General features: G+C 37.7%; 1 protein-coding gene across 5 annotated transcripts in view; it reads left to right on the forward strand.

The window, feature by feature from the left end:
• The window catches only part of LAMA2 (laminin subunit alpha 2), a 537163-nt gene that overhangs the window by 206877 nt on the left and 312907 nt on the right, over positions 1–17379 (forward strand). For all 5 annotated transcript variants that reach the window (XM_070496423.1, XM_070496424.1, XM_070496425.1 and 2 more), the window contains exons 5-7: positions 7758–7937; positions 10445–10534; positions 11939–12056. In XM_070496423.1, the coding sequence (XP_070352524.1) occupies positions 7758–7937; positions 10445–10534; positions 11939–12056 (388 nt within the window). The remainder of the gene's footprint in view (positions 1–7757; positions 7938–10444; positions 10535–11938; positions 12057–17379) is intronic.

Raw genomic sequence — 17379 nt, forward strand, 5'->3', positions numbered from 1 at the left:
TGTACTACTCACTACATTAAGTACTGAGAGTACATTGTACGTAAGACAAAGTTCCTGTTCTCATTGAACTTACAGTCTAGTAGCAGACACAAGCAAGTAAATAGACAATGAAAACAGGAGAGCTTGGAGAATTCACAGGAGGAGCTCCAAGACAGGACATGGAGGCGTTCATCGAAAGAAGCAGTTGGATCTCAGCTGAGACCTGAAAGATGTATAATGTACATCTGTGCAAATGGGGAGCAGTAGGGAGGCCATAAAGGTGTTTGACAAAAGGGTTCAGAGATGAGATAGACCATGACACAAAAGGGGAAGTGAAAATTATTCAATTACCTTGAATATAGAAGGCAGTAAATATTTTTGGATGAGTGAGTGACTGATTTAAATGAATGAATGAGAAATATTGACGTGTGAAGAAGGGGACCAGAGATGATGCTTGAGAAGCATATGTTTTAAGCCTTCAGAGTACTTCATTGTCTAGATGTGCAAATGAGCAGTATTTGAATTAATAAAAATAATCATAAAAATGACAGCTGTTAATTGGGGGAAATAAAATATAGGATAAAGGAAAATAGACAGAGGACTTCAGTAAACTGTGTCTGAAATAGCTGGAAATAATGGACTGGGAAAAGATTGAGTCCTCAATATCCTATCTGCTCATTAAGGCCTAAATATTCTTGATAGGGAAATCTCTAGTCTGAAATGTTCACATATTTTATTAACCTGCATTATAAATGACATATTATGCAACTTTTATTATTTATCCATTATATTTTTATTACCCATGCATTAATTTATATATATTTATGTATTTTCACATTTTTAATACTTTAAAAATATTGAATGATTTGAAAAGATTTTAAAAATTGCAGTGAAACTTTTCTGATAAGATGAGGAAGGTTATTTTTCAATAACTATTTAGTTACATACAATAAAACTAATGACAATCCATAAAGATGATAATACATTTAATAAAAATGTTTCTTCTAGAAGCATTACTCTTTAGTTGTTAATTACGTTATTGATAGTTATTGCATGTCCTTAGTGTTTAAGGAATCTACTCTATAATTTTAATATAGTTTATTGTTTTTTGATGGACTCTTTTGTAAATAACAGTACATCAAATTTATAGGTTGGACAATGAAAAAGGCGGATCGTGATCTGCCCAAAGAAGGAACGAACCAATGAGTAAGGTCCACTTTGCTCTGGTTAACAAAATTAAGTTGAATTGTTCTTAAGTTCAAATATAATGCCTTACGAGTCAGAAAACACGTTTATGTGTTCTTCTCAGCTGAAAATAGCCTGTCAAAATGAAACTTTGGAGTAAGAGAAAATAAAGTTAACTAATGTTTAACTGATATTAAGAAACATAGTAGACTTACATATACGGAAATCGTGGATAAAGCCATTAATTTCCTAATTTTCTCTAAAGCAACATAACTCAAAATGCTTGGGTAGGAAATGATATGAAGGATTACTGACTTTAATTTTATTTTGTGGAAACAGCACTCTCAAAGATTTACTCATACATTAACAGAAAAATCCGATGAATTATTCTATGAAATTGTTTTGAGATAGAAAGCGAGTTGAATTTGCGAAATATTTAGGAATTATGTTTCATTTACTCCATTTATTTATTCAAAAATTTTTAATTAGCGCTTGATTTTTGTTAAATAATGTCTTATGTGCTGGAGATTATATCAGTTATCAAAACAGATAAAAGTTCCTGAACTCTTGGGGCTTATGTTCTAGTGGAAGGAGAGACAAAATCAACAAGGTAAATTATATTCACGGTATGTTAGAAGACAAGAACTATGGAGAAAAATGAAGCAGCGGAACATCCTTCATTCCCCTTCTTTCAAAAGGGAATAGTGAGTGCCAGGATGCAGTTTACGCTGTAATTAGAACATCACGGAAGGACTCTGTGAGAAGGCCTCATCTAAGCAAGGTTTGAAAGAGATGAGGAAGTGAGCATTGAAATATCCAGGAGGAGAACATTCCAGGCAAAGGAACCCCAAGTGCAAAAGCCTGGAGGTAAAAGCCTGTCTGGCGTGTTCTCTCAAAGATAGCGGTCCTCCTGCAGCCTTGTGAATGAGGGAAAGAATAGGCAGGAGCTCAGAACAGTCATTGTTTTCTCCTTTGGCAATGTTTGAGGGTGGGAGGGACGGCACTGCAGATAGTGTAGGATCTTGTAGTTCATTGTAAAAATTTTGGCTTTTATTGGTAGTGAAATAGAAAAGCATTGGCAGGTTTTAAGGAAAAGAAGGGCATGACCAAAGTTACATTTTAAAAGACTGTTGAGCCGCTGTGTTGAAAATAGACCCTAGGGAGCTAACAGTGGTAGCAGGAAGATCCTATTGGACCGTCTGGGTAGAAGATGGTGAAAGTTTGGACCCAAGATGGTTTAGTGGAGGAGGTGAGAAGTGTTTGGGTGCTGGATGTATTTTGAAGGTAAAGCAAATAGGATTTGCAGACAAATTGGATGTAGGAAGAAAAAAACCAAAAGCAAGCAAGCATGACTCGAAGTTGTTGGTCCTGAGTAGCTGAAAGGGTAAAATTATTTAGCGAGATTGGGAAGACTGTGGGATCAAGAGCAGGAACTCAGTTGGAGATATAAGCTTGAGATACCTATTAGACAGTCACAGAAATGTATCCAGAATGATACTGAAGTTCAAGTTCATGTGGCTGATTGGCAATAAGCCAGTTACTGAGACGTCAGTGCTTGGAGAGGGAGAAAGTTTTATTTGAATTGGCCAAAACGAGAAGGCTGGAAGATAGGTTCTTTCAAATCCTCCTTAACGAAAGAAGAAAGCAGGAGTTCTTTATAGAGCTAAGGGGTTTGGGAGGAGGAGTATTGGAGGAACAAAGGGGACGTCCATGCTTCTTTCACTCCAGATACAATCTTGGACCATCAGACCTCTGGGCGTCAATGCAGCTGGGAGCTGGTTATCAGGTGATGGAAACTTCTTTAAATGCATTCTTTTTCTTTTGCAAAAGAAGGTCATAAATTCTTCCGACCCTTGACTCATCCCTCAGGTTAAACAAGAAAACAACAAATTAACAAGATTAGCTTCCTTTCATCTGTGTCTGTGTTGGGAACAAGGTTGAAGGGTAGTCATGTTCTTACAGAATCTTTACAGTAACCCTCAGGTACCCAGCTTCAGGGAGGCAGTTGGATCCTGCATCCTGACCTTCAGAGGAGAGCTCAGGCCTGGAGATATACATGTGGGAGACATCAGTGTAGGTGGTATTTAAAGCCATAAGCTTCGATGGGATTACAAAGTGAGTAAGTGTGGATAGAACAGAAGAAAAGGTCAAAGACTGAGCACCATGGTGCTCCAATATTGAAAAGTTAGGGAGGAGAGACAGTAGTAAGTAGCAAAGAATATTGAGAAAGGGTAACCGGAGAGGTAGGAGGAAAACAAGGACAGTGTGGTGTCCTGGAAGCCAATGGAGTAATCAATTATTTCAAATGCTGCTAAGAAATCAAGTATGATGAAGACTGAAATTTGATCATTTAAGGGGTTCCCATTGACCACCCAGAGCCTTTTCTCTGTGCTGGAAACACGATAATAAGTTGTTGCACTATCCCCCTTTCCTAAGCTTCATACAACTCACCCGCTTTCTCCAAAGATATGCTTTTTTTGTTTTTGTGCAGGGTAAAATAAAAGGGATTAGGCTCATTTTTCAAAGTTATCATTGTAATCTTGTTCTCCTCTCTGAAATAATATCATATTAATCCTGATGTACCCCCAAGTCTCAGCCACTCATTTACATACAAATTCTTTGACCGCACCTATAGATAGCTAATCTCATCCTAAACATATGGATTTTATTGTTATATCCCCTAGGGTCATCTGAGTTTCAAATTGTTGTACCTATTTCACTGGCACACTTAGAGACTGATAATTCAAATGGGATTCTAAAGTGTTCTAAGAGAGCATACTACACATCAAGTTGTCAACTCCATCCACTTCCACTATTCATTTCAAGGTTTCCGGTAATTATTAATGATCATGTAGCAGCCTTCGTTGTCCCATCCATCCATTCACTCAACACACTTGCATCATGGGGAAGAGTATTAGGAACAGAGTTCTTCCAACAATCTAAAGCAGATGTGGTAATAAAAATAGAAAAGCATAATAATGAGGGACACTTATCCATACTAGAAATCTGATTATTTGCTGCATAAAACACTTTTAAATTGTATTCTCATCATAAAAGTAAAAATGCCATAGAGGCGTAGAGGTCTTATCCATCTGTAAGAGAAACATGATTTATATTGTCTGCTTACACTAAGAAAAACAGAATTATTTGGATGGGTAGAGTGTAATATTGACTTAATCATTTGGTCATAAAAGGATATTTCTCAGGAGTTTTTTTCCTTTTTATTTATCTGTGATAACTAATTTCAAAGAAGAGTATAATTTTAAAATCTAAAAAACCAGTTGTTAATCAGGCTGACATTTTCAGTTGGAATGAATTCCTTTGACAGCATGAACATATACCCACCAACATGTCTGTAATGGAAATCGTTTCGGAAGACACTAGACTGCCACAGACTTCCCATGGCCTCACAGCAAGATAGTGGTAGTCTTGAGGACTGACACTTTTCATCTTTTTGAAGAGAGACACCCTCCACTTGTCACCCCACAGGAAATCAGGAAGTATGCTCAACCATCCCGTGGACTTGGAATTACACAGCATCGTGCCAGTGGAGCTATCCCCTCCAATATTATGATTTATTTTGAAGGAGAGTGAAAAAAAAAAGAAAGGAAAAGAAAAGAAAAAATGATGGAAGGAAACTGCATACAACATGGCCAAACAGCTGGCTGGTTTTATATCCCAAAAACAGCTTGAGCCTAACTATACTCACAAGATCTCTTGGCAGAGGAGCTTGATGAAAATACCAAAGCTGTGAGGAGAAGTGTTCTTTTGATGAATCCTTTATGTAGCTATCATATGGTTTATTAACCTAAATGAGAACATGTGCACCATTTTTTTTAAAGTTCCTGTATGTTTAAATGAGGAAGTTACTGATTCCACATACAGCACAAATATGATTCACCATGGCATTAATACAAATAAACCTTAACAATTTTCCAAAAGTTTAATGCTAGACATGTAGCAATTTCCTCCTTTCTTTCAAATACCATTTTTTAGGAGCCGTCAAGGGAGAGTTGATAAGACTGAAATTTAAGCATGAATTCAAGGGCGCTGGTGATATTTTTGAATGCCAAAATTAATCTCTAAGGGGAACTAATTTTAATTGCTTCATACATCTATTTATTCCTTCTTTTAAAATTGAATTGATATCTTCTTAAGTAATAGAGACAAGCTAATTTTAATCACATTTCTGGCTCACCTGCTAAGTGCCAGAACTGTGGGATATACGAAATCTACTTTACTCTTTTAGAATTTCCTGCATTAGGAGGAGGAGATTCAGTATTTTGAGATTCACTATTTTAGTAGAGCTTGCATTCTATCATCCTCAAATGTAAGTGAATTTATTCTTTACTAAGTAACCAAGGTAGACTCAATTAGCTGAGACACTTCATATTTTTACCATGCGGCATTTTGAGTCTATTCTTTGTGACATCAGAATTAGTTTCTCATCTCAGAGTTTGCTATATTTATTTCTCTAGTGAATCCGTAGTTTATTGGCAGTCAGCGTGTAAAATGTGCTCAGGGATTATCTAAATGCAGGATGTTAGGAATGGAAACACATGTCATTGCCTCTCCTGTCAAAAAATGTAATTAACACATATGATATATCATCTTGCAAAAGTGTCTGAAAATTCCAGTGGGCGACCTCAAGTCACAGTTCCCAGGGCACGTAAGGACTGTCATGTTCCTGAATAGCTCCCAGCCCAGCACAGGACTCCTTTCTTCTTGCATTCTGGTCTCTTTAGCCTCCTGGGTGTGTGTGTACATGCTTGTGTGCGTGCGTGTGTTTGTGTGTTTCAGCCCAAAACCTATCACTCGATTTCAATTTTTTTAATAATTTTGATTTGATTTAATTTATTGCATAGGTAATAATGCTTTTACAAAGCACAAAAAAGTGAAAATACTTTCTTCTATCACTATATTGAGAGTTTCCTCATTCTTTTTTATGCTGTACATAATTCACTATATAGATGTATAATTTATTTAATCAGTTGCACATTGATGAATATTAGATTATTTCTAGCCTTTTGGTTTACTAAAAAAAAATCTTACATATATATGTAGTATTTGTAGGACAATTTCCCAGAAGTGGAATTTCTAAGTAAAACATTCTATACATTTGTAATTTTAATAGTTATTGCTGAATTCTTCTTCAGTGGGGTTTGTGCCATTCTAAGCTTACACCGATAAGTGTATGAGAATGCCTGTACCCACCCAGTCTTGCTATTATGGATTATTATCAATATTTGGAGGTTTTGACAAGGTGAAAAAATGGGAAGAGTTTACTATTATGATTTTAATTAACAGTTCTCTTACTCTGGGTGAGGTTCACTATCTTATCAAAAGTTTAACAGCCATTTATCTCCTTTTCTTTCAATAGTCCCCTTTATATCTTTTTTTTCAAAGATTGTCACCGAGCTAATACTTGTTGCCAATATATTTTTTTCTTCTTCTTCTTCTCCCCAAAGGCTCCCAGTACATAGTTGTGTATTCTAGTTGTGAGTGTCTCTGTTTGTGCTATGTGGGACGCCGCCTCAGCGTGGCCTGATGAGTGGTGCTATGTCTGCGCCCAGGATCCGAACCACTGAAACCCTGGGCCAACGAAGCAGAGCGTGCGAACTTAACCACTCGGCCACGGGGCTGGGTCTCCCTTTATATGTTTTGTCTGTTTTGCATTATGTTGTTGGTCTTTTTTCTTGTTGGTTTACAGGAGTTCTTTAGGTATTAGGGAGATAACCCCTTTATCTATGATAAGAGTTCTTTTAATTCTGTCAGACTTTTGGCCCTCATTAGAACTCTCTGCCCTGTGAAGTCCCTGAGGGGGTGTGGGCTCCCTGCACCCTTCAAGGGTCGTTCTTTGGCCATTTCTCCATTTTTTACATGGAAAGTGGTGTAATTAGATTTTGTTTCTGCCGATGTCAATGATGCTAAATTATTTTCCTAAAAAATTTAGCATTCCATCCAGATTTGAATGTATTTTCATAGACTATGTTATATCCTTGATAAACTTTTGCCTTCTTGATCTATCAACTACTAAAAAACAAACAATAACGGAAAAACAACCTATTGAAATCTCTCACTCTACTTGTAGATTTATGTTTAATGTGTCAATTTTTGCTCTCTATATTTTATGGCTGTATAATTAGATACTTTCAAGTTCACAATTATTTTAAGTTCCTGTTTTGTCTGATATTTTGTGCCTTTTTTCTTTTCTTACCAAGTTTCTGGTATCCCACTGTACCAGATTCTTAAATAATTTGGGGGCACAATCATTTTCAGGAAGAGAATGATTTAAGATTTTATGGAAATCCTAGGAAGATTGATGCAATGTCTTGGAACAGAGGAAGGAGGGTAATTGCAGCATATAGAGAACACCTAAAATGTAAACTAATGAATTGAATGTACATCTATTAAAAGGTCCATAAAATTTCCCAATTAGTTCGCTACATTTCAGTGAGTAAATAAGAACCTGCATCTGACTGGCTAATTGGGAGAAGAGGAGCTGACCCTTATTTTTCCAAGAAAAACCAAACCAAACCAGATATTTAAATGTTGATAAACTTAATTGTTGAATTCTTTCTCACATTGTATAGATTCACATCTCTTTGATCAATGGGAGACCAAGTGCTGATGATCCTTCTCCCGAACTGCTGGAATTTACCTCTGCTCGCTACATTCGCCTGCGATTTCAGAGGATCCGCACGCTGAATGCCGACCTGATGATGTTTGCCCACAAAGACCCCAGAGAAATTGACCCCATTGTCACACGAAGAGTAAGTTCGGATGAGTCATATTGGAACCTATGAATGATATTGCACCTGTCTTTTTAATTGCCTGTTAAATCACTTTAAAAGATATTTTTCAGTGATTTGTTGCAGCGGTTATTATCAACGATTTTAAAGTTCAACAGATCTTCCTTTGTTCAAATCTCAGCAGATTCTGATTCAGTAGGTCTATGAGAGTTGAGAAACTGCAGTTCCAGCAAGTTCCCAGATGATGTCGCTGTTGCTGGTCTGTGGACCATTTTGTCCAATCAAATAATTTGATTTTATGCTTCATTAATGAATCACAAGCCATAGTTTAAAAAAGCACTGCTGTAGGGGAAAACTGATTCCATATACTCTTTTATTTTCCTTTATGAATAAAATATCAGAAAAAAAGATTATAGCATCCTTTCAACAAATCTTTGAAAACAGGAGCTAAGAGAGGTGCTGTTTTCTGGTGTTAAACTGGAATTTGGGGGATTATGACCTAGCCCAGGTTGCTATGAGTAACAATTATGCTTCCTTCTGTCTATGCCCCACTACAGGCACTGGTTTATGTCACTCCCTTAAATGCTGCTACACAACCAAGACACTATTACCAAGAAAGTCAATTCAGGCTATGATTCCATAAGGCAAATCCATGTTAACAGAATATCTACTATTTGACTAGAGGTGGAGGTGAAAGGAGTATTGTAGGGAGAAATTAAGATTGTGGGACAAAACACTTAGTTCTAGAATGATTCTGCTAAGTTCAGACTGTTGCCACCCATTGCCAAATTGCTAAACCAGTAGGCTGAATATTGAAGGGCCACTCTTTTCACAGGTTGTGAATACCCCTCACATATTTTCTCCTCTCATTACTTAACTTGCCCACACTTAACCTCTCCATCATTGCAAAATCACCTTCAAATTCTATTATCCCCATACAACACGTGGATGTTTGAGTGCCCTGTATTTTCCAAACCTGAAATTATTTTACCTCATATTAGATTTCAGCATATTGTAAATTGTCTTATACAGAAGTAATCATTATTTTCCAGCAATGTTTAGCTTCTTCACTTAAAAAAATCACTTTTAATTGTAATTTTGGCATGACTTAAAAATATATATGGAAGAAGACTGAATAATTTTGAAGTGAAATTTAATCTTTTCTGACAGTATATCTATCAGAGGAAAAAAAATCAATGGAAGTAAATGTGGTCTTTTTATCATCTTTTGCAGAAGGCAGAATGGGGGTTGGGGCACACATCTATTACTCATAACTTCATTGTACATGAGCCTTTGAAATAGTGCAGTAACATTTAACACAAAAATATGTTTTTTGAAAATACTCAAGTTCAGTAAATGCTACATATATATTTAAATATATAAAAATAGGATATTGAATTTCAGCTCCTCTTCATGACTCAAAAGTGAGGCATTACACATTTATATTTAAAACAGGCTTCCCAATTTTAAAAGCATCTACAAAAACTACTGTATCAGCTTTCTGAGCAAATATGCCCTATTTGTGTCTATATTATTGAGTGATGAAGTTAGTGAAAAGCAGACTTTTGCATTACCTAAACTTCCTAGCAAGTTCCGTTAGTCTGAGGTCTAGGTTTATCAATAAGATAATGTGACAAAAATATTATAAAAGACACTATATGTAAACCACAAAAACAAACAAAAATAAAAAAGAAGTAAAGGGAATTTATAGTCAGGGAACTAAGATTTGTGTTCACCTACTTATTTCTAAATCTGTTTGGTCTTTTTCTTTTTCATGTGAATATGTGGAATAATGGAACTATCTGCCCTGGAGATGGTTATTTGGACTCCAGATGATAATGTGGAGTAATCTCATAATTATAAAATGTCATATACATATTAATTAAAATTCTAAAAACAGTCCAGTTCTGTCATTGCAATTAATCTTTAAAAAATAGCTAGGTAGATTAAAATAAGTAGAAACATAGCTCTATATTAACTTCAGATGGGAAAGTAATTGCATGGACATTTCAGCATAATAATAATAATAAAAAACAGTGTTTTATACATCTAGTTTACTCCTCACATTATGTGAAGTCAATCTTGCAGTTAGTAAATTTTTATTTCCTTGTTAATGTGGTTAAGAAATGTATTTTTATGGGCACATTCTTCTAAATGTGTTGATTCTTTTCAAATCCATCAAACAAAAGAGTCTGCATGTGATTCATGAATGCTGAAGTTACTATAAGACAATAAAAGAGGCTTTCTTTCAAGAAACTATGTAAGACGTACTCCAGCACGGACCTTGTACTGTCTGTGGGAAAGAAATTTCTAAAATGCCCACCTAACGTGGATTAGAGGAATTCTTTCTTTGTGCTATGATTGCCATGCAGTCCCTTCTGTGGGCCCTCAGTTGTCCTGCAGAAACACAATCGTGCTTCAAACTAAGGACAAAAGCCGAAAGTAAAGTTTTTAACCAAATATCTCCTTTTGTTACTTTCACCTTGCAGTCATCTTAACAGGATTTCTCTCTGGATTGCTTTTTGCAGTATTACTACTCGGTCAAGGATATTTCGGTTGGAGGGATGTGCATCTGCTATGGTCATGCCAGGGCTTGTCCACTTGATCCAGTGACAAATGTATGTATATTTATAGGACGCTTAGGCAAAATGAAGCTCTGAACTGTGAAATGCTTCATGAGAGGCTTTGCTGATAGGGACGCTGTGAATGGGTGTCAGGTCCCCACTTAGACGGTGTAACAGAAAGCCATGCCAGGGTGAAATAGAGCTGGCAGTTAGGATGATAGACTTTGAAGTCAGCCATCACAGTATCAGAAAGCAGATTAGTTTTTTTTCCAGAAAGGCTCCAAACTGGTGTATCTATTTTGAAAGTTCTCTAGCTATGACAGCTTGCTGTATGATTTAGCTTTAGAGAATGCCAGCCATCAATCAACATGACTATTTCTTTTAAAAGTTTTCATCAAAAAATTAATGCAAACAAATGAAAAATGTGCATGGAAGGAAATATAAATGGTCCTGGAACAGGAAGCTGAGATAGGACTGGGGCAATCAGGACTGGGGTAGAAACAAATATTCAAGAGAGCATCGAAACTACCAGGCCAGAAAATGCTGGAAAGCTTTTGGGTTGAATTTTTCATTAATGACAATGCATTAAACAAACATAACATGAAAAGAAGATGAATGAATATCTATTTTTCTCAGTCACAAACAAACTGATGAAATACAAAATCATCTACTGTGTAGTATATGGAAGAAATATATTGAGTAGTAAGAGCAGTGAACTCGTACTATGTATAGATTTTTTTCCTGCTAAAACTGTAATACAGATGGCATTTCTCCCAAAGCTAGTTGTCTGACTAATGCATTATAATCTTACCTCCTAGGGAAGGTTAAATGCCCTGGCATATGTGTCTGGGGAGGTCCATGGTACTGCTTTCTGCCTGGGGTGGGTGCTTGCTATCAGGTTATCAGGTGTACAGATGGGCGGTATTTTCCAAGCTTTGAGAGCCCACAAGGTGACCTTGGAGGGCCAGCTCCACACGATGATTTGAGACTGGACTCGGAGCACACACAGCCAGGCGATTAGTCCTGGGACATTCGATTTCTATTATGCCCATGCCCCTGGAAGCCTAGGAACTACTCTCTCCCCTCTGCCCACACCCACAAATGTTAACATTACTTTAAGGGAAGCCTTAGAATGGATACATCCAACTTAGAAAACCTGCAGATCTCAGGCATCAGAGAAAGGATCTCAGTCTTCAAGACCAGTGCCCCTGGGCCTCTGCTCTCTTCCAAGCCTAAGCCCAGTGATTCCAGAAACAGCCTGGACCTCTCTAAGCTGGTGTTGATCAAACATACCGGCTCCAAGGCTGGCACCTCTTCCTTCCCAGGCTGACAGGAGGTTTACATTTTGGTACATAGTCTGGAAACTTTCTCTTTTCTTCATTCTACCTTGCAGGGAAAGCTGCTCATTTGTGGTTCTAAAAACTGCTGCAAGTGTGCTTTTCCCTCTCTTTTTGACAGAAATCCCGCTGTGAATGTGAGCATAACACGTGTGGTGATAGCTGTGATCAGTGCTGTCCGGGCTTCCACCAGAAACCGTGGAGAGCCGGCACGTTCCTGACAAAAACGGAATGTGAAGGTGCGTTCCCCGGGGGGTTGACCCATGTGCCATGCTTCCTTTGCCGGGACAGGTCATATAACCGTGTGGTGACGTAAGGGAAACTCGTGTTTCCGGCTTATATCTTTTATCTGGGGCCATAGCTGGTAAGTTCTTTTACACTGCTATTTCGGCTGCTCAGCTTTTCAGGTTTTTTTTTTTTTCATATCGCAAATATTTACCAAACAACCTAGGAATTTACCACTGTGTGACGATTATGAGAAATAGATAAGAGCATAGTATACACTTATTGTCATCAAGGTGAAACTGAAGCTTCTGGCATAACGTATATGTGTAGACTAATAGAAATATAAATAAACATTGAGCAAAACCCAGATGACATAGAGAATTGCCTTCTAAACACATATGTTTATAAAATGGTTCTGAAACCAGAATAGCTCCGGATCCTTCTGCCTCTTCCCTTTGCAGCCCCTCATTTGAAAATGAGCCCCTCCCCTAGTAAATAGCTTTTGAATACTCATCATCTGAAAAAGGGAGAAAAACCAGAGAGATTATACTCTACATGTTAGCACCAATTTATTACCTGAATTTAAAAAAGCACTCTGATTCATTAATTAGACTATTAAAGGGGAGTGTCTGGGGTCCGTTACTGGGAAGAGTACAAGAGTGATAGGAAACAGAGAAGGTAAGAAATCAAATTTGTGCAAAAAGAATATTTATTTTAATAATAAGCACCAATATTTTAAATTTATGGTTTCTCATTAATAACAGTATAAAATGCTAATGTTAGAAATGGCATCAGTGATACTCATTAGCATAAACTATGCTATGGCAATTATTGGGCAGTGACAACCAAGAAAAAAGCCAGTAATGAAAAATAGGAAAACAACTGGCTATGCAAACGTGTGCCAACAAATGCTCATTCACACTTTAATATTATCACTTTTGAAGACCACCCATATGTCCAGTTTTTCCTGACAGGAAATGCCCAAAAAGTGTAGCAGATGACTTTACAGCCTGATGTTGCCAATTGGCCCAATGTGGTGAGGGGAAGCTGGAGAAACCCGTGTTTTTGGACATGTGCTCAGGCCAGGATGAGGCCTGAAAACAAAGGCTTGTGCTGAACTATAAATCTAGACTGGCCACAAAGCCCCATTCATTTGAACTCAGTTATGAATATTTTACTGAATCAGTCCTGACCATCTTTTTTCAGTTCAGTATGTGTATATGTTCTCCAAAACAGGCTTGGTAGATGTTTTTTTAGTAATATCAATCCTATATATTTATTGAATAAAAAATGTTTATCGTGTATCAGGTGTCAGACATGATAGATCTTTAAAACTATTGAATCATAGCAAACTTTAATCATAAAATATTACCCAACCATAAAACACATTTTATTTTCAGCTTAAGAGTCTGCATATACTATTGATGTCTTGAGTCCTTTCCTTTTCTGCTCTCCCCTCTTCCGCCTTTTGGTCTGTGTCTGCCTGCTTATGAAGACCTTTTGGTTTAGAAATCACCCACCATTCCTGAGACATATCTGGAGGAATGGGCCACCCCACCCATGGTCCTAGACCGGCTTCGGATGTCCAGACTTTGTGTTCTTCAACACCCCCCGCCCCGTTCCTGACAGTCCCTCGGCTTCTCCACAGCTTCTCCCAATGAGAGTAGATAGTGATTCCTAAGAGTGAATTTAAGTCAAATGCCACCCATGGATATTTGCTCTCAAACTTCTGTTTTAATTCACTTTCCCTTCTGCTTGTGGAACATCCACAGTCACAAGTGGGAGTGGCATTTGAGGATGGGGATCCTCCCTGTGGCCTCTGATCATCCATCACACAGTTGTAATTAGGGAATGTTTAGTGGATCTGCAAAATCCTTTACCACTCTGTGAGTGTAAACAAGGAACCAAAAAGGACAGATCAAACTTGTTAGCAAAGGGATGGACAAAGCAACGCGAAAAGAGATTTCCACTTGCTACTATACACATTTTTTTCTTGGATTATTGTTTTGTTTTTTTTATTAAAGACTGGCACCTGAGCTGGCATCTGTTGCCAGTCTCCTTCTTCTCTTTTTTATTTCCTTCTCTCCAGAGCCCCCCAGGACATAGTTGTATATTGTAGTTGTGGTTCTCTGGTTGTGCTATGTGGGACGCCACCTCAGCATGGCCTGATGAGCGGTGCCACGTCTGTGCCCAGGATCCAAACCGGTGAAACCCTGGGCTGCCGAAGCAGAGCACAAGAACTTAACCACTTGGCCACTAGGCTGGCCCCCACATTTTTTAAATAGTGGAGTTAAGAAACAATTTTATGGGGCTGGGCCAGTGATGTAGTGGTTACATTTGGCATGCTTCACTTCAGTGGCCCAGGTTTACGAGTTTGGATCCCAGGCACAGACCTACACCACTCATCAGGCCATGCTGAGGCAGCATCCTATATGCAAAATAGGGGAAGATGGGCACGGAGGGCACAGATGTTTGCTCAGGGCCATTCTTCCTCACAAAAAAGAAAAAGAACCAATTTTATGTTTCTTTGTGGAGCAGATAGGAGATTGTATTTCCAAATTGAAAAATAAACGTTTTTTTTTTTTAAATCTACAAATTAAAGATGGGGGTTGTAACCATAAAACCTTGTATAAATATAGTGCTTTTGGCAATGTATGCATTCTGAAAAGCTTATATGAAAATTTTCTTTTCCAAGTTGAATTGTGTTTCAATCACCTACTAGTTAGAAAAATCTTTCTGTAATGTGACAAATCCTTTTATAAGATAAATAATTTCTTTGTAATTCATTTGAATTTAATTTGGATTTTCGTCAGTCTAGCTTATTTAAGGCAGGATGTGTCTCTGAAGAGCAAGAAATATTCATTCCATTGCTAAACCTGAACTCAAGGACAGTTTCATATCATGTGTCTTGGACATTGTGTGAAATTGCAAACTGCTGATGACAGAGAGAAAATGGCTCTTTGTGAGTAGGTGGTATCCATGTCCTCTGGGCTATAGATGGAGAGCTGTGCAGCCACAAGGCCTTTAACCAGCAACCAGGCCTGAGGCAGAGAGCTCCCTGCAAGGCTGTGACAGGGACAGCTCATGCATCAGTATTTTACCTTCATGAGCTCATGGTTATAAATACTCTCGGCAGCACTAATTCCAAATCATGTGAGAATAAATTTGTATTACTCTGCATTTCTCTCTATTTATATTGGCAGCAGAAATTTTGACTGTTTCTTGCAATGTATTTTTACAACAGGATTTTTAAGAATTCTTGTTCATTGTCCTGAAGATATAAAACTGCTTATGATGCCTGGTGATTTATATTTATTACTCCATGGTCCCTAGAATAAAGTTTGAAAACTCTCCATTGATATAGCAAGACTACTGTATTCTGAATCAAAAGTCAGCAGACTGTTATTGCCACCAACACGACAAGGAGATAATATCCTTACTATATTAAGAGAGCTTCCATACCAATAAGAAAAAGTCGATAAATCTGTTAAAAATGAGCAAAGATCAAAACAGTCATTTTTCAGGAAAAGAAATGCCTGATAACAATAGAAAACGACGATCATACTTACTCATAATTAAGGAAGTACCAATTAAAACAATGAAAATCCTCTTTTTAACTTATCAAAGTGTTATCTCTTCCATTCAATGATGGCTTGAAAGCTTTCCATGTCCAGGAACTGGATTAAAACGGTTGATGACACAGTGTTGGTGAGGCTCTACAGAAAGACTTCTATCAAATCTATTGAAGGGAGAGTCATCTGACATAGCATTTTTGGAGTGGAATTTTGCAAGTTCATTAAAATAAAAATTTTACATGCCCTTTGACCAGAAATTATACTTGCAGGAATTTAGCCTATAGACCTACTCATGGAGCTCTACAGGGCATATTATCATAATCTTTGTCTTTAGTACCCAATTGCTAATGCTACCGCTACTAACATTTCTGGAGCTGAGTATTTACTATGCATGAGGCGTTGTGCTCCGTGTTTGCATTCTCAAAACAACCATAAGAGATTAAGTACTAAAATGACGCTAAGACTTGAATTTTCTCCTCAAAGTCGCTCAGCTGGCAAATGGGAAGCAGTCTAACATTAGAATCCTCACTCCTACCCCCACCTCCATGTCCTCCTAGTTTGTGCTCAGTGCTATTTATAAAGGAGAAATCTGGAAACAAGATAACTGCCCATGAATAGGGACCTGGTAAATACTTGCATTGGAGAAGTACCCTGTGTAGCCTTAGGGGAAGCATATGCTGATAGACAAAGAGCTGTACCATTTACTGTTAGTGAACGGAAACAGTTCAGGACATCTATAAATGTCTTCCCTTGTGGAATAAAAAAGATTGAGCCGTGTGTGTGTATGTATGTGTGTGTGTGCGCATGTGTGCGTGTGTGCTCACACACTAAGAAACTCAACATCTGAGGGAGGAGTCTCTGCAAAATATATCCTTTCCCTTGTTCCCATCCTAAAATAAATTCTACTCATTTCTCAAAACCTCACCCAGTTCTTTCTAGGGAAGCGATTTTTCACTTCTCTAAACTCCTATAATGTGATGTGAAAAAGAAAAAGACGAGGAAGAGGGGAAGGGGGAGGAACACAAGGAGGATGGAGAGGAGAGAAAGGGGAGGCGGAAACATCAATTGGGAACTTATTTATAAGGCATTATGCTAATGATTTTACACGCGTTTTCTCACTTAATGCTTTTAAGTATCCCTATCTGGCAATTACTGTTGACCACTCCACGTCTTATATGGAAACTGAGCCTTAGTGAAATTAAGAAGCTTCCCACATCACGGGACTACTAAGTAGGAGGGAGAACCCCCAATCCAAGATGGAGTGATCTCAGCTGCTAAGCAAACCAGCTCTCTTGTTGTCCTGATTATGGCCCTGATACATCCTGTCTCTCTCATTAGATTGAACTGGAAGGGAACTGGGCAGTGGTGAGCCATGAGGACTCTGACCTCTGGCTTTAGAGTGGTTTCCAGCACTGATTTGGTTACCTTTGCAAGTTACTTCTCTGTGCCTCAGGTTCCTAACATATGAAAGGAGGTTCATAATATTACCTAACTCATAAAGCTATTTTGAGGATTAAAGAACATGGCATAAAAAACCCCTAAGTTTTAGTTATCATTAGTTGTAAAACTATATTCTAAACGTCCTTTTTTACCCATAGGATCTAATGCAGAGATTCACATATAGTAATTATTCATTACAGATTACCTGGGTGTTAATCATGCAGTGCCATAGTTCAATAATTTGTTTGTCATAATGGGAAATTATATGTTGAACCATAGGAAATTTCTGTTTTGCAAGATAAAATCAGTAAAAACTGTGAAT

This window comes from Equus asinus, chromosome 24 (genome assembly GCF_041296235.1).
Source record: "Equus asinus isolate D_3611 breed Donkey chromosome 24, EquAss-T2T_v2, whole genome shotgun sequence".
Lineage (NCBI taxonomy): Eukaryota > Metazoa > Chordata > Mammalia > Perissodactyla > Equidae > Equus > Equus asinus.